General features: G+C 44.2%; 1 protein-coding gene across 1 annotated transcript; it reads left to right on the top strand.

Annotated features, from left to right (window-relative positions):
• Nucleotides 1-315: 315 nt before the first annotated feature.
• Nucleotides 316-17,737, top strand: LOC109882076 (ferritin, heavy subunit). Its single transcript, XM_020474172.2, has 5 exons — nt 316-475; nt 7,247-7,352; nt 9,928-10,074; nt 13,231-13,356; nt 16,814-17,737. The coding sequence occupies exons 2-5, from the start codon at nt 7,251-7,253 to the stop codon at nt 16,964-16,966; spliced, it is 528 nt and encodes a 175-aa protein (XP_020329761.2). The 5' UTR covers nt 316-475; nt 7,247-7,250; the 3' UTR covers nt 16,967-17,737.
• The last annotated feature ends 620 nt before the right edge of the window (nt 17,738-18,357 follow it).

Here is an 18,357-nt window from a genome sequence, read left to right as displayed (position 1 = left end):
GCAGAAATACTAACCACACAACGTTATTCTATATAGTGTAATAATCTCATTTACAAATAAAATACATTTTCTGCACATTGAAAAAGGAATCGGGCATATCTCATACATATAAGTAGCTCACAGATGTCAATACAGATATAATCACTGTGTTTTTGCGTCCCTGACTCCAATATTTAGAGAGCTCTAGATATGCATTTATTGAATCGTGGTTTTATATGCGTTAACGAGCACTACATTCTGTTTTATTTCTGAATATGGAGATGGGACTACACAGGATCAACAATGAACATGTTTTGGCAGTGTTGAGGACTTTTATTTTGAAAAGTGTACGCTGAGTAGTACGCGATGCTGTAGTCCGTCAGAAACCACTGTCACCCAGTCAACACAGCTTTTTATTTATTTAACCTTTATTTAACTGGGCAAGTGGATACCATTTGGAGGGAGTCGACCGGCAAGCGTTCGTACCACTCCCGAGGTAGTTTACGGTGTTTTATACCTGCGTTACTGTGATGACTAGTTGTATAATATTATTACCAGGCTGTATGCGTTGCATTTATTTGTTGGGCCACTTTTGCAGCTCTGCTACTAGATGTTACCTGTTCGCGACAATAACCTTGAGTCCCGTTTCATAAGCGCCTTGTCATGAGTAGCCATCTAACGTTGTTTTAACGTCGTCAAATATCCGACCTGTTTCTCCAAAACCATTATTATTGTTCTTAGCGGACGACGTTGTAAAACCCGTATTATCGGCATTATTCAACAGGGTTTTAAGAAATATATTCCCTTCAACAGTGTTATCTTGTGATCAAGCCATCAATGTTTAGTGATTTTATTTTGGGTGTCGTAAAAAAAAAAAAAAAATTAGCTAACGGGTTAGCAATTAGCATGTTTGCCATTTCAGTGGAAATACTAACCTATTACTACGATCAGCTTTTTCAAAAGCGGTTTAGCAACAAACAAAAGTGTCCCGTATTATCGGCATACGGACCCCAGTTATTGACCACCTTTTACTATTTTGTTCAATTACAAGATATATCTTTTTTTTTTTTTTTTTCAAAAAAAGAGACCAGCCTGGGATGCTAAGGGACTACGAGCTGGTTGACTATAGTAAATATATTAGTTGACTTTCCAGTACAAATCACTTGTCTGTCCTACTTTATATTGCGTTGCCCGGTGCGCCCTCATGTAGGTTCTTCATCAACCTCTTCAGTGTTGTAACTAAATAGAGACATTATTTATTTTTACACATTAATCTTATGGTTTGAGGAAGTTGATACGTTTAATACTAACATAAATTAGTATGCTGGTTATTAAATGGTGTGTAAGTGTGTGGTCTGTCGCGCAGTCGAATTGTACAATATACAGCGCGTCCCACAATGTGTGTGTGTGTGTATATACAGTTGATATCGGAAGTCTACTTACACTTTAGCCAAATTTAAACTCAGTTTTTCACAATTCCTGACATTTAATCCTAGTAAAAATTCCCTGTCTTTGGACAGTTAGGATCACCACTTTATTTTAAGAATGTGAAATGTCAGAATAATAGTAGAGAGAATCTTATCTTTCGTCACATTCCCAGTGAGTCAGAAGTTTACATACACTCAATTAGTATTTGGTAGCATTGCCTTTAAATTGTTTAACTTGGGTCAAATGTTTCGGGTAGCCTTCCACAAGCTTCCCACAATAAGTTGGGTGAATTTTGATCCATTCCTCCTGACAGAGCTGGTGTAACTGAGTCAGGTTTGTAGGCCTCCTTGCTCACACACGCTTTTTCAGTTCTGCCCACACATTTTCTGTAGGATTGATGTCAGGGCTTTGATGGCCACTCCAATACCTTGACTTTGTTGTCCTTAAGACATTTTGCCACAACTTTGGAAGTATGCTTGGGGTCATTGTCCATTTGGAAGACCCATTGGCGACCATGCTTTAACTTCCTGACTGTCTTGATGTTGCTTCAATAGATCCACATAATTTTCCCTCATGATGCCATCTATTTTGTGAAGTGCACCAGTCCCTCCTGCAGCAAAGCACCCCCACAACATGATGCTGCCACCCCCATGCTTCATGGTTGGGATGGTGTTCCTTGGCTTGCAAGCCTCCCCCTTTTCCTCCAAGCATAACGATGGTCATTATGGCCAAACAGTTATTTTTTTGTTTCATCAGACCAGAGGACATTTCTCCAAAAAGTACAATCTTTGTCCCCATGTGCAAGTTGCAAACCGTAGTCTGTCTTTTTTATGGCGGTTTTGGAGCAGTTGCTTCTTCCCTGCTGAGCGGCCTTTCAGGTTGTCGATATTGGACTTGTTTTACTGTGGATAGAGATACTTTTGTACCTGTTTTCTCCAGCATCTTCACAAGGTCTTTTGCTGTTGTTCTGGGATTGATTTTCACTTTTTGCACCAAAGTACGTTCATCTCTAGGAAACAGAACGCGTCTCCTTCCTGAGCGTTATGACAGCTGTGTGGTCCCATGGTGTTTATACTTGCGTACTATTGTATGTACAGATGAACGTGGTACCTTCAGGCGTTTTGAAATTTCTCCCAAGGATGAACCAGACTTGTGGAGGTCCACAATTTTTTTGCTGAAGTCTTGGCTGATTTCTTTTGATTTTCCCATGATGTCAAGCAAAGAGGCACTGAGTTTGAAGGTAGCCCTTGAAATACATCCACAGGTACACCTCCAATTGACTCAAATGATGTCAATTAGCCTATCAGAAGCTTCTAAAGCCATGACCTTTTTTTCTGGAATTTTTCAAGTTGTTTAAAGGCCAACTTAGTGTATGTAAACTTCTGACCCACTGGAATTGTGATACTGTGAATTATAAGTGAAATAATCTCTGTAAACAATTGTTGGAAAAATTACTTGTCTCCTGCACAAAGTAGATGTCCTAACCGACTTGCCAAAACTATAGTTTGTTAACAAGAAATTTGTGGAGTGGTTGAAAAAATTAGGTTGGAGTCATTAAAACTTCCGACTTCAACTGTATAATCAAGACGTTGACGAGGTTATAAATAATGTTTTTTAATTGAAATAATAGTGTCCTTCAAAATTTGCTTTGGTCAAAGAATCCTCCATTTGCAGTAATTGCAGGCTTGCAGATCTTTGGCATTCTAATTGTCAATTTGTTGAGGTAGTCTGAAGTAGTGATGGGTTGTAAGCAAACGAGTCGGCTTTTGTAAGCGAACGTTGGGATCCGGCTCGCATATCAGAAGAGCCAAATCTTTTTTTTTTATAAAAAATATTTATAAAAATAATAATATATATATATATATATAAATAATCGAAAGATTTAAATGAGTAGAATTTACTATTTCAAAGAACAAGAACAGTATAGGCCTAAATGCACAACCGTACACACATTTGATCTGACCGTCTGCTCAGACTAACAGCCTCATCTGTTGTTCCTGTCAATCAGACACGCAGTGTCAACCAATGAACCAAAGATGTGTGAAGGAGGGCCGAGCCAACTCACTCAGTCACACACTTAGCAACCGAGGAGAGAGAGGAAGGACAGCTGTGAAAACGAGTCGGAAGCACAGTAGCATTTGGATGCATTTTAATAATATAGACTATGTTAAAGCACAGTGTAGAATTTGCCAAAACAAAATCTCATACAGCTATATAGTTCTACGCACAACCTACACCAGCATATGTGAACTGTGCACCCAACTGTGAAGCTGTAGCGGAGCTTCCAGAAACGAGCGGGCCTGCTAGTGATAGTGGTGGAACCAGCACCTCCACACGTGGAGATGTATCCACTCAGTCAAGTAGGCCTGCTAGTGATAGTGGTGGACCCAGAACCTCCACACATGGAGATGTATCCACTCAGTCAAGTAGGCCTGCTAGTGATAGTGGTGGAACCAGCACCTCCACACGTGGAGATGTATCCACTCATTTAAGTAGGCCTACTCCGCGACCCACAGCAACGCAGTCTTCTATGGACCAGTTTATGCCAAAGTCTATGTCTAGCAAAACAAGGCCAAATTGATATTGCATTGGCTAAAATTATTGCCACCGATTTCCAGCCATTTTCGATCGTGGAGGACAGAGGTTTTAGAAATTATAGCAATAGTCTAAATCCAATGTACACAATTCCAAACAGGAAAACCCTTTCAAAATCACTTATTCCACAACTGTACGAGAGCACACAGGCTTCAGTGCGGGAAAGAGTCCAAAAAGCTACTGCAGTTTGCCTTACCACTGACTGCTGGACATCAAGGGTAACCACTTCTTACCACTGACTGCTGGACATCAAGGGGTAACCACTCCTAACCACTGACTGCTGGACATCAGGGGTAACCACTCCTAACCACTGACTGCTGGACATCAGGGGTAACCACTCCTAACCACTGACTGCTGGACATCAAGGGGTAACCACTCCTAACCACTGACTGCTGGACATCAGGGGTAACCACTCCTAACCACTGACTGCTGGACATCAAGGGGTAACCACTCCTAACCACTGACTGCTGGACATCAGGGGTAACCACTCCTAACCACTGACTGCTGGACATCAGGGGTAACCACTCCTAACCACTGACTGCTGGACATCAGGGGTAACCACTCCTAACCACTGACTGCTGGACATCAGGGGTAACCACTCCTAACCACTGACTGCTGGACATCAGGGGTAACCACTCCTAACCACTGACTGCTGGACATCAAGGGTAACCACTTCTTACATGTCACTTTATTGAAGATGGTTTGATGTCTAGCTGTCTTCTGGGCTGCTTTGAGTTCAGCGACAGACACACCTCAGAGAACTTGGCAGAGGAACTGTTGTGATTGGCCAGAGAACGCCAAGTAGATGGAAAAGTGGTCTGTTGTCTTAGCGACAATGCAGCTAACAAAACCAAAGCAATGAAAATGTTTAAATGGACCCATCATCTATGTCTTCCCCACACAATCATCCTGATTGTAAGAGATGCTCTGGGGGTGATGAAGTCCACTGTGGACAAAGTGAAAGCAGCTGTGGAATACGTCCACAGGAGCACAGTAGGTCCTGAAAAACTAAACGTCTACACAACGCTAGATGGGAGATGCCTGAGCTGAGGCCTAAACAAGACTGCACAACAAGGTGGAATTCAACATTTTATATGTTAAAGTGGTTTCTTGAGTCAAAGGATGACAGCATCTCTACCCTGGCCATTGTCAATGCGCCTGTTGATGCTCTGACCCAAGAGGAATGGGAGGTGGAGGAGTCCTGGAACCCTTTGAGCAGGTCACTGTGGAGTTCAGTGGAGAGAGGTACAGTAAGCAGTTATTACTACATCATTATTTAATCCAGTATTATATATGTATATGAGCAGTAGATGAGAATGTAGTATCAGTAGACAAAACATGAACCTGAACTAATAAGTTACCTGTTCTCTCTTTTCAGCTATGTGACAGCCTCACAAATGATACTCCTGTGTAAGGGTCGGCAGCCAATCACAGCCAGCCGCCAGAGAGAAGCAAACGTACCCACAGGACATGTGACAGAGTTGATGGACACCCTATGTTCATCAATGGACAGGAAGATACACCGAATGGAATATCATTTATTTACACTTTGTACATTAAAAAGTTATACTTTAAATGCAAATGTTTAACAGCGTTCTTTTTCATAACAAACCAAAGCATTGTTTAAATACATTGTGGTTAAGGTAGAGTATGATTTAATGTAATAAATTAATTAGAATTGTTTTAACACCAATCATAGTCAAACTATCGCAAACTGTCAAACTATCGCAAAACACCCAAAATATACAATTAAAGAGCCGTTTGGGAGCCAAAAGAACCAACGCTTTCTGGTGAGCTGAGCCGAACGAGCTCTCTGAAAATAGCCAGAATGCCCATCACTAATCTGAAGAGATTTCACCCATGTTTCCTGAGGCACCCCCCACAAATAGGATTGGCTTGATGGGTCAAGCTCCTCCCACAACAGCTCTATAGGGTTGAGATCCGGTGACTGTGCTGGCCACTCCATTATAGACAGAAAACCAGCTGACTGCTTCTTCCCTAAATAGTTCTTGCATAGTTTGGAGCTGTGCTTTGGGTCATTTTCCTGTTGTAGGAGGAAATTGCTTCCAATTCAGCGTCGTCCACAGGGTATGGCATGGCGTTGCAAAATGGAGTGATGGCCTTCCTTCTTCAAGATCCCTTTTACCCTGTACAAATCTCCCACTTTACCACCACCAAAGCCCCCAGACCATCACATTGCCTCCACCTCCCCCAGACCATCACATTACCTCCACCTCCCCCAGACCATCACAGTGCCTCCACCTCCCCCAGACCATCACAGTGCCTCCACCTCCCCCAGACCATCACATTACCTCCACCTCCCCCAGACCATCACATTGCCTCCACCTCCCCCAGACCATCACATTGCCTCCACCTCCCCCAGACCATCACATTGCCTCCACCTCCCCCAGACCATCACATTGTCTCCACCAGGCTTGACAGATGGTTCACTCCTCCAGCATCTTTTCATGTTTACTGCGTCTCACGAATGTACTTCTTTGTGATCCGAACACCTCAAAGTTAGATTTGTCTGTACATAACACTTTTTTTCCAATCTACCTCTGTCCAGTGTCTGTGTTCTTTTGCCCATCTTAATCTTTATTTTTATAGGCCAGTCTGAGATATGGCTTTTTCTTTGCAACTCTGCCTAGAAGGTCAGCATCCCAGATTCGCCTCTTCACTGTTGACGTTGAGACTGGTGTTTTGCGGGTACTATTTAATGAAGCTGCCAGTTGAGGATTTGTGAGGCGTCTGTTTCTCAAACTAGACACTCTAATGTACATGTCCTCTTGCTCAGTTGTGCACCGGGGCCTCCCACTCCTCTTTCTATTCTTGTTAGAGACAGTTTGCGCTGTTCTGTGAATGGAGTAATACACAGAGTTGTATGAGATCTCACATGGAAAAGCCTCCATTTCTCAGAACAAGAATAGACTGATGAGTTTCAGAAGAAAGATCTTTGTTTCCTGCCATTTTGAGCCTGTAATCAAACCCACAAACGCTGATGCTCCAGATACTCAACTAGTCTACAGAAGGCCAGTTTTATTGCTTCTTTAATGTGAACAACAGTTTTCATCTGTGCTAACATAATTGCAAAAGTGTTTTCTAATGGTCAATTAGCCTTTTTAAAATGATAAACTTTGATTAGCTAACACAACGTGCCATTGGAACACAGGAGTGATGGTTGCTGATAATTGCTGTCTGTCTGTCTCTGTCTCTGTCTGCCTGCCTCTGTCTCTCTTTCCAGAACCATGGCATCCCAGGTGCGACAGAACTTCCACCAGGAATGTGAGGCTGCCATCAACAGGCAGATCAACCTGGAACTGTATGCTTCTTATGTATACCTGTCTATGGTGAGTTATCTACCTGCTAGACCCTTACCTGTCTATGGTGAGTTATCTACCTGCTAGACCCTTACCTGTCTATGGTGAGTTATCTACCTGCTAGACCCTTACCTGTCTATGGTGAGTTATCTACCTGCTAGACCCTTACCTGTCTATGGTGAGTTATCCACCTGCTAGACCCTTACCTGTCTATGGTGAGTTATCTACCTGCTAGACCCTTACCTGTCTATGGTGAGTTATCCACCTGCTGGACCCTTACCTGTCTATGGTGAGTTATCTACCTGCTAGACCCTTACCTGTCTATGGTGAGTTATCCACCTGCTAGACCCTTACCTGTCTATGGTGAGTTATCTACCTGCTAGACCCTTACCTGTCTATGGTGAGTTATCTACCTGCTAGACCCTTACCTGTCTATGGTGAGTTATCCACCTGCTAGACCCTTACCTGTCTATGGTGAGTTATCTACCTGCTAGACCCTTACCTGTCTATGGTGAGTTATCTACCTGCTGGACTCTTACCTGTCTATGGTGAGTTATCCACCTGCTGGACCTTTACCTGTCTATGGTGAGTTATCCACCTGCTAGGCACTTACCTGTCTATGGTGAGTTATCCACCTGCTAGACCCTTACCTGTCTATGGTGAGTTATCCACCTGCCGTACCCTTACCTGTCTATGGTGAGTTATCCACCTGCTAGACCCTTCCCTGTCTATGGTGAGTTATCCACCTGCTAGACCCTTACCTGTCTATGGTGAGTTATCCACCTGCTGGACCCTTACCTGTCTATGGTGAGACCAATAGTTATCCACCTGCTAGACCCTTCCCTGTCTATGGTGAGTTATCCACCTGCTAGACCCTTACCTGTCTATGGTGAGTTATCCACCTGCTGGACCCTTACCTGTCTATGGTGAGACCAATAGTTATCCACCTGCTAGACCCTTACCTGTCTATGGTGAGTTATCCACCTGCTAGACCCTTACCTGTCTATGGTGAGTTATCCACCTGCTAGACCCTTACCTGTCTATGGTGAGTTATCCACCTGCTGGACCCTTACCTGTCTATGGTGAGTTATCCACCTGCTAGACCCTTACCTGTCTATGGTGAGACCAATAGTTATCCACCTGCTAGGCCCTTACCTGTCTATGGTGAGACCAATAGTTATCCACCTGCTAGACCCTTACCTGTCTATGGTGAGACCAATAGTTATCCACCTGCTAGACCCTTACCTGTCTATGGTGAGACCAATAGTTATCCACCTGCTGGACCCTTACCTGTCTATGGTGAGACCAATAGTTATCCACCTGCTGGACCCTTACCTGTCTATGGTGAGACCAATAGTTATCCACCTGCTAGACCCTTACCTGTCTATGGTGAGACCAATAGTTATCCACCTGCTGGACCCTTACCTGTCTATGGTGAGTTATCCACCTGCTGGACCCTTACCTGTCTATGGTGAGTTATCCACCTGCTAGACCCTTACCTGTCTATGGTGAGACCAATAGTTATCCACCTGCTGGACCCTTACCTGTCTATGGTGAGACCAATAGTTATCCACCTGCTGGACCCTTACCTGTCTATGGTGAGACCAATAGTTATCCACCTGCTGGACCCTTACCTGTCTATGGTGAGTTATCCACCTGCTAGACCCTTACCTGTCTATGGTAAGTTATCTACCTGCTAGACCCTTACCTGTCTATGGTGAGTTATCCACCTGCTAGACCCTTACCTGTCTATGGTGAGTTATCCACCTGCTGGACCCTTACCTGTCTATGGTGAGTTATCCACCTGCTGGACCCTTACCTGTCTATGGTGAGTTATCCACCTGCTAGACCCTTACCTGTCTATGGTAAGTTATCTACCTGCTAGACCCTTACCTGTCTATGGTGAGACCAATAGTTATCCACCTGCTAGACCCTTACCTGTCTATGGTAAGTTATCTACCTGCTAGACCCTTACCTGTCTATGGTGAGACCAATAGAGCTGTTTGTCTCTCATAATTAATATATCTTTGTCTGGTCTATTATTTAAACACAGTGAATATAGCTATGCATGTCCATAGCAAGACATTGCTGTGTCTTCCCCGTACCTAAATAGTGCCAAAAGAGAATGGGTTCAATTTGGGATGGGATCGAAAGTCAAATGAGAAATTGGATCAATTCTCATGTTTGCTCTTTACATCTCATTTTACATCTCTTTTTTTTTTTTTTTTCATTTCACCTTTATTTAACCAGGTAGGCTAGTTGAACACCTTTATTTAACCAGGTAGGTTAGTTGAACACCTTTATTTAACCAGGTAGGTTAGTTGAACACCTTTATTTAACCAGGTAGGCTAGTTGAACACCTTTATTTAACCAGGTAGGCTAGTTGAACACCTTTATTTAACCAGGTAGGCTAGTTGAACACCTTTATTTAACCAGGTAGGCTAGTTGAGAACACCTTTATTTAACAGACAACACAGAGTTACACATATTAACTATAGAACATTTCATACAGGCAAACTACAACTCAAAGTTCTGCAGGATGGTGTTGACCATTTGACATGTTCGTGACACTTCCACTTTTGTCTTGTATGTGTTTTTTTACTAGGGCTACTACTTTGACAGAGACGACAAATCCCTGCCCAATTTTTCCAAGTTCTTCCTGACTCAGTCCAAGGAGGAGAAGGAGCATGCTGAGAAACTGATGAGTCATCAGAACCAGAGAGGAGGACGCATCTTTCTCCAGGACATCAGGGTATAAATAAACTCAACAGCACTACCGGGGGTTATGTTACCTTATACAAGGCTTCATATTGATTAGACTAGGGGCCATTTTGCCTTTTCTTGTCTGAACATTTAAGTCCACAGAATATATGCCACTAACAGGGTGCGTCCCCACTAACAGGGTGCGTCCCCACTAACAGGGTGCGTCCCCACTAACAGGGTGGGTCCCCACTAACAGGGTGCGTCCCCACTAACAGGGTGCAGGAACTCTGGAAGCATGCTACTGTAGTTCCTGTGGCCAGAAGGTGCCTGAACTCTGGAAGCATGCTACTGTAGTTCCTGTGGCCAGAAGGTGCCTGAACTCTGGAAGCATGCTACTGTAGTTCCTGTGGCCGGAAGGTGCCTGAACTCTGGAAGCATGCTACTGTAGTTCCTGTGGCCGGAAGGTGCCTGAACTCTGGAAGCATGCTACTGTAGTTCCTGTGGCCAAAAGCAAATCCCACAAGCTGCTAAATTACTTCATGCCAGTGGTACTGACATCCCTGGTAATGAAATGCATTGTCAGGTGGAGAACTCTGTGGACCCCATACAGAATGTATTGTCAGGTGGAGAACTCCTTGGACCCCATACAGAATGTACTGTCAGGTAGAGAACTCCCTGGACCCCTACAGAATGTACTGTCAGGTTGAGAACTCTGTGGACCCCCTACAGAATGTACTGTCAGGTGGAGAACTCCCTGGACCCTTTACAGAATGTACTGTCAGGTTGAGAACTCTGTGGACCCCCTACAGAATGTATTGTCAGGTGGAGAACTCCCTGGACCCCCTACAGAATGTACTGTCAGGTGGAGAACTCCCTGGACCCCATACAAAATGTATAGTCAGGTGGAGAACTCCCTGGACCCCCTACAGAATGTACTGTCAGGTGGAGAACTCCCTGGACCCCCTACAGAATGTATAGTCAGGTGGAGAACTCCCTGGACCCCTTACAGAATGTACTGTCAGGTGGAGAACTCCCTGGACCCCCTACAGAATGTACTGTCAGGTGGAGAACTCCCTGGACCCCCTACAGAATGTATAGTCAGGTGGAGAACTCCCTGGACCCCTTACAGAATGTACTGTCAGGTGGAGAACTCCCTGGACCCCCTACAGAATGTACTGTCAGGTGGAGAACTCCCTGGACCCCTACAGAATGTATAGTCAGGTGGAGAACTCCCTGGACCCCCTACAGAATGTACTGTCAGGTGGAGAACTCCCTGGACCCCCTACAGAATGTATAGTCAGGTGTAGAACTCCCTGGACCCCCTACAGAATGTACTGTCAGGTGGAGAACTCCCTGGACCCCCTACAGAATGTACTGTCAGGTGGAGAACTCCCTGGACCCCCTACAGAATGTACTGTCAGGTGGAGAACTCCCTGGACCCCCTACAGAATGTATAGTCAGGTGGAGAACTCCCTGGACCCCTACAGAATGTACTGTCAGGTTGAGAACTCCCTGGACCCCCTACAGAATGTACTGTCAGGTGGAGAACTCCCTGGACCCCCTACAGAATGTACTGTCAGCTGGACCCCCTACAGAATGTACTGTCAGGTTGAGACCTAGATTCCTTGAAGTTTGCTTTACAGGGTCAAGAGGGGTGGTGGAGGACACCACTCCAGCCCTTCTGTTTATTGACTTCTCGTCGGCCTTCAATACTATCCAGCCTCACATACTAGCAGAGAAGCTCCTCTCCCGCTTTAAGCTGGACCTGAGTGTTGTGGGCTGGATAGTGGACTTACTTACAGACCGGTCCTGTACAACTCTCCTCCTCCTTCAGATCCCCCACAACCCTCTCCTCTCCTGTACAACTCTGCTCCTCCTTCAGATCCCCCACAACCCTCTCCTCTCCTGTACAACTCTGCTCCTCCTTCAGATCCCCCACAACCCTCTCCTCTCCTGTACAACTCTCCTCCTCCTTCAGATCCCCCACAGCCCTCTCCTCTCCTGTACAACTCTGCTCCTCCTTCAGATCCCCCACAACCCTCTCCTCTCCTGTACATATACTATACACTAATGACTGTGGCACTGAATATGAAAACAGACAGTGATCACCTACTGCAGGATAGAGACTGAGAACACAGGTCTGTGATAGATGACTGTGTGTCATGGTGTGAGTGAGAACTGCTTCCTTCAACTGAATGTCTTGGTCATTGACTTTTAGAAGGCAGCCACTGAACCTCATACCCACTCTGGTCAGGGGCAATGGCATTGAGCTGGTCAGTACCTGTAAGTATCTGGGAACTGTGCTGGACAAAAAGTTGGCCTTTTGAGGAGAACACTGACTCCCTTTGTAAAATGGGGGACAACAACAACTCTCTTTATTGAATCAGTGTTGATGTTTAATGATGTTCTGGTTTGGTAATCTTGTTGAGGAGCACTAACAGTATCCTAGACTGTCCTGAGTAAGCCCTCTTTGCTGATCTTTGAGCTCCTCCCCTCGGTTTGTTGTTTTAGACTTCCCAAACTCAAGAGCAACAGATCCAATAACTATTTCTATCCCACAGGCCATACACTTCCTGAATCTGAACATGAAATTAAATCATGTATTTATTGGTGCACCTTTTCACAATGACTGTTCCTTTTGACTGATCTAAGACTGATTCAATGACTGTTCCTTTTGACTGATCTAAGACTGATTCAATGACTGTTCCTTTTGACTGATCTAAGACTGATTCAATGACTGTTCCTTTTGACTGATCTAAGACTGATTCAATGACTGTTCCTTTTGACTGATCTAAGACTGATTCAATGACTGTTCCTTTTGACTGATCTAAGACTGATTCAATGACTGTTCCTTTTGACTGATCTAAGACTGATTCAATGACTGCTCCTTTTGACTGATCTAAGACTGATTCAATGACTTCCTTTTTAATGATTTAATGACTGTTCCTTTTGACTGATTCAATGACTGATTCTAATTCTGCAACCCATCTCATTATTGATTTATCTTATGTGTATATCTGTTGTATGGTCCCTGTTGTTAATGCTGTTTTTACTGTTGAACACTGACTGCACAACACATGTCCTAATTGGGACAATAAAGAGATTGATTGATTGATAGGTTCAACATATTGCCACCATTTAATGGGCTCTGGCAGTTTGATGCATGGATATTCATCATTAGAATCAACTTCTCTGTATGTTTCAGAAACCTGACAGAGATGAGTGGGGCAGTGGGTTGGAGGCCTTGGAGTGTGCCCTACAGCTGGAGAAGAGTGTCAACCAGTCTCTACTGGACCTGCACAAAGTAGCCGTAGAGCACAATGACCCGCACGTGAGTTACAAACACAGTTCTTGGGGACAGTTTCCAGGACACCAATTAAGCTTAGTCACAGACTAAAAATTACTTTCAATTTTCAAGTAAGGTTCTCTTGTGAGCATGCTTTTTAGCAGGGTTGGGGTCAATTCCATTTGAATTCGAGTCCATTCAGAGAGTAAACCAAATTCCGATTCCACATTTCAAATCAAATTATATTTGTCACATGCGCCGAATATAACGGTGAAATGAAACTTTACAAGCCCTTAAACAACAATGCAATTCAAGAAATAGAGTTAAGAAAATATTTACTAAATAAACTAAAGTAAGATTACATAACAATAACGAGGCTATATACAGGGGGTACCATAACCGAGTCAATATGTGCAAGTTAGTAGAGGTAATTTGTACATGTAGGGGAAAATAAACAACAAGTAGCAGCAGTGTAAAAACGAAAGGGGGGTCAATAGTCTGGTTGGCCATTTGATTAATTGTTCAGCAGTCTTATGGCTTGGGGGTAGAAGCTGTTTAGGAGCCTTTTGGACCTAGACTTGGTGCTCCGGTACCGCTTGCCGTGCGGTAGCAGAGAGAACAGTCTATGACTTGGATGACTGGAGTCTTTGAAACATTTTTGGGCCTTCCTCTGACACCGCCTGGTGTCGAGGTCCTGGATTGCAGGAGCTTGGCCCAGTGATGTATTGGGCCGTACACACTACCCTCTGTAGCGCCATGCGGTCGGGTGCCGAGCAGTTGCCATACCAGGCGGTGATGCAACCAGTCAGGATGCTTTTGATGGTGCAGCTGTAGAATTTCTTGAGGATCCTGGGGCCAATGCCAAATATTTTCAATCTCCTGAGGGGGAAAAGGTTTTGTCTTGCCCTGTTCACGACTGTCTTGATGTGTTTGGACCATGATAGTTTGTTGGTGATGTGGACACCAAAGAACTTGAAACTCTCGACCCGTTCCGACCCGGCCTGTTCTGCCCTCATTTTCCGACAGTCCACGATCAGGTAATTTGTCTTGCTCGCATTGAGGGAGAAGTTGTTGTCCTGGCACCACACTGCCAGGTCTCTGACCTCCCTATAAGCTGTCTCATCGTTGTCAGTGATCAGGCCTACCACTGGTGTTGTCAGCAAACTTAATGAGGGTGTTGAACTTGTGCCAGGCCACAAAGTCGTGGGTGAACTGGGAGTACAGGAGGGGACTAAGCACACACCCCTGAGGGTCCCCGGTGTTGAGGATCAGCGTGGCAGACGTGTTGTTGCCTACTCTTACCACCTGGGGGCGGCCCGTCAGGAAGTCCAGGATCCAGATGCAGAGGGAGTTGTTTAGTATCAGAGTCTTTAGCTTGATGAGCTTTGAGGTGCACTATGGTGTTGATCGCTGAGCTGTAGTCAATGAACAGCATTCTCACATAGGTGTTCCTTTTGTCCAGGTGGGAAAGGGCAGTGTGGAGTGCGATTGAGATTACGTAATCTGTGGATCTGTTGGGGTGGTATGCGAATTGGAGTGGGTCTAGGGTTTCCGGGATGATGGTGTTGATGTGAACCATGACCAGCCTTTGAAAGCACTTCATAGCTACCGACGTTGAGTGGTAGTCGTTTAGGCAGGTTACCTTTACATTCTTTGGTACAGGGACTATAATCGTCTGCTTGAAACATGTAGGTATTACAGACTTGATCAGGGAGAGGTTGAAAATGTCAGTGAAGACATTTGCCACTTGGTCCGCGCATGCTCTGAGTACACGCCCTGGTAATCCGTCAGGCCCCGCGGACTTGTAAATGTTGACCACATCGGCTACGGAAAGCGTGATCACAGTCGTCCGGAACAGCTGGTGCTCTCATGCATGCTTCAGTGTTGCTTGCCTCGAAGCAAGCATAAAATACATTTACCTCGTATTGTAGGCTCGCGTCACTGGGCAGCTCACGGCTGCGTTTCCCTTTGTAGTCTGTAATAGTTTGCAAGACCTGCCACATCTGACAAGCGTCAGAGCCGGTGTAGTAGGAGGCAATCTTAGTCCTGTATTGACGCTTTGCCTGTTTGATGGTTTGTTGGAGGGCATAGCAGGATTTCTGTTTGGATTAGTGTCCCACTCCTTGAAAGTGGCAGCTCTAGCCTTTAGCTGGATGCGGATGTTGCCTGTAATCCATGGCTTCTGGTTGGGATATGTACGTACAGTCACTGTGAGGATGAAGTCCTTGATGCACTTATTGATGAAGCCAATGACTGAGGTGGTATACTCCTCACTGCCATTGGATGAATCGAGGAACATATTCCAGTCAGTGCTGCAAAACAGTCCTATAGCGTAGCATCCTCGTCATCTGACCACTTCCATATTGAGTGAGTCACAGGTACTTCCTGCTTTAATTTTTGCTTGTAAGGAGGAATCAGGAGGATGGAATTATGGTCAGATTTGCCAAATGGAGGGCAAGGGAAAGCTCTGTACGTAGAGTGTGTGGAGTAAAGCCTAGAGTGTGTGGAGTAAAGCCTAGAGTTTTTTTTTTCATCTGGTTGCACATGTGACATGCTGGTAGAAATGAGGTTAAATTGATTTAAGTTCTGGATGAGCGTTTTCCTGTTTGCTTATGGCCTTATACAGCTTATTGAGTGCGGTCTTAGTGCCAGCATTGGTTTGGTGGTAAATAGACGGCTACGAATAATATAGATGAGAACTCTCTTGGTAGATAGTGTGGTCTACAGCTTATCATAAGGTACTCTACCTCAGGCGAGTAATACCTCGAGACTTCTTTAATATTAGACACTCGCCTTACCAGACGTAGCTGCTCTGTCCTGCCGATGCACGGAAAACACAGCCAGCTCTATATTATCAGTGTCGTCGTTCAGCCACGACTCGGTGAAACATAAGTTATTACAGTTGTTAATGTTAGGATAGTCTCGACCGGAGATCTAGTTTATTCTCCAGTGGTTGGCCAATAGAATCGATGGCAGTGGTGATTTACTCAGTCGCCTCCGAATCCTCACAAGGCACCTCGACCTTTGCCCTCTGTATCTCCGTCTTTTCTTCACGCGAATGACGGGGATTTGGGCCTGGTCTCCGGGAAGCAGTATATCCTTTGCATCGGACTCATTGAAAAAAAAAACCTTTGTCCAGTTCGAGGTGAGGCGATTGCTGTTCTGATTTCCAGCAGCTCTTTTTGGTCATAAGAGACGGTAGCAGCAACTTTATGTACAAAATATGTTACAAAACAATGTGAAGAAACATTAAATAGCACAGTTGGTTAGGAGTCCATAAAACACCATCCTCTCCACCGCCATTATATATTTTCCTCATTGAAGAGAATTGGAATTTAAATGTCAGTGTTCTTCCTTAATTGGCTGGAATTTAAATGCAATGGACTCCAACCCTGCTGTTTATAGCCTGGATGCTTAATCTGTGTCAGGGAAAAAACCCAGTGTCTGTTTGGAGATTTTATCTTTTTCCTAATGACCGAAACAAAAACCTTTCCTCCCTCAGATGTGTGACTTCATAGAGACCCACTATCTGGATGAGCAGGTCAAGTCTATCAAGGAGCTGAGTGACTGGGTCACCAACCTGCGTCGCATGGGTGCCCCTCAGAACGGCTTGGCAGAGTACCTCTTCGACAAACACACCCTGGGGAAGGAGTAGCGGCTGAACATCCCGTCTTTTACTAGGGTTGTGTTCATTAGGGCACACTGTAGCAAAATACGTTGAAACAGGAAACGGCCATTTCTTATTGGATAAATTCAGATTGTAGTACCTCACAGTTTCAGCCCGTTTTGTGACGAATGAACACAACCCATTTTCCCGCCTGCTGGTCAATTTTTCATGTTTGGTCTGTCCTTACGACTGGTAATCTTCTAGTATCATAGATATGCTGGCTTTAAAGACCAAAATGACCAGAAGCCATTGCTCTATTTACATGACTGCTCTATATTGTGATTTACTTTTTCTATGATCTCCCGAAGCTGACTTCCAGGCTGTTTGTGCTATCATACCAACTCCTTGTCATTCAGTTTGGCTTGACAAATTTCAGCACAAACAGATCTGGGACCAGGCTATATTTTTCCTATGTTTACCTACACTATGTGTCCGTTACAATTGACATGTTTTGCCAAAATAAAGACTTAACTGCTCCCTAGAGATATCTCGTAGCTTAGGGGAGTTTAAAAGTGAGACTGTGGTGAGTAGGACCACGTAACTTTTGTTTTTGTTTCTCTCTAATGCGTTTCATATTTAATTTGTGAAGCCAATATTGAGTGATTGTAGGAAAGACGTTACTTAAAATACCTTTTCCATTCTATTGTCTACACAGTTCATTAATTGGCCATTTTAATGAAATTATGTCTATATTTTGGAATTTGGTCTGTGTCTCTTATCTATTGTAAGGTGATGTATGATGATAAACATTTGAATCACTGTGTGTGTGTTGACTGTTTCAGTATTAGGAGGGTCAGATGTTCATAGCCCAGTGGTTGGACTAGTAACCGGAAGGTTCAAACCCCCGAGCTGATAAGGTACAAATCTGTCGTTCTGCCCCCTGAACAGGCAGTTAACCCACTGTTCCTAGGCCGTCATTGAAAATAAGAATTTGTTCTTAACTGACTTGCCTAGTTAAATAAAGGTAAAATAAAAATAAAAAAATTACATAAGCAAAACAAATTGGATATCTTTTGAAAGGTTCATATTTATTACAGAGCAAAACATCCAAAATAAGGCTACTACTCCAGCTAACTATACACAGTATCATTCAGGGCAAGACAATATATGTACATATACATTTTTTTAATACAGTACTTCCTATTCATATGACCACTTGGGCAATGTGTTGCGCCCTCACTCATAGGGTTGCAAAATACTGGTAACTTTTCCCAAATTCCTGAGTGTTCTAAATATCCTGGTTAGGGGGATTCTCTATAATTCCTGAGTGTTCTAAATATCCTGGTTAGGGGGATTCTCTATAATTCCTGAGTGTTCTAAATATCCTGGTTAGGGGGATTCTCTATAATTCCTGAGTGTTCTAAATATCCTGGTTAGGG

The sequence above is a fragment of the Oncorhynchus kisutch genome, linkage group LG22 (assembly GCF_002021735.2).
Source record: "Oncorhynchus kisutch isolate 150728-3 linkage group LG22, Okis_V2, whole genome shotgun sequence".
In the NCBI taxonomy this organism is placed as follows: domain Eukaryota; kingdom Metazoa; phylum Chordata; class Actinopteri; order Salmoniformes; family Salmonidae; genus Oncorhynchus; species Oncorhynchus kisutch.
This window is presented reverse-complemented; position numbering and strand designations above follow the sequence as displayed.

Coding starts and splice junctions, on each gene's coding strand:
- LOC109882076 (XM_020474172.2), top strand. CDS start 7,251: ATGGCATCCCAGGTGCGACAGAACTTCCACCAGGAATGTGAGGCTGCC. Junction 7,353..9,927: donor CTTATGTATACCTGTCTATG/GTGAGTTATCTA, acceptor TTTTTTTACTAG/GGCTACTACTTTGACAGAGA. Junction 10,075..13,230: donor TCTTTCTCCAGGACATCAGG/GTATAAATAAAC, acceptor TGTATGTTTCAG/AAACCTGACAGAGATGAGTG.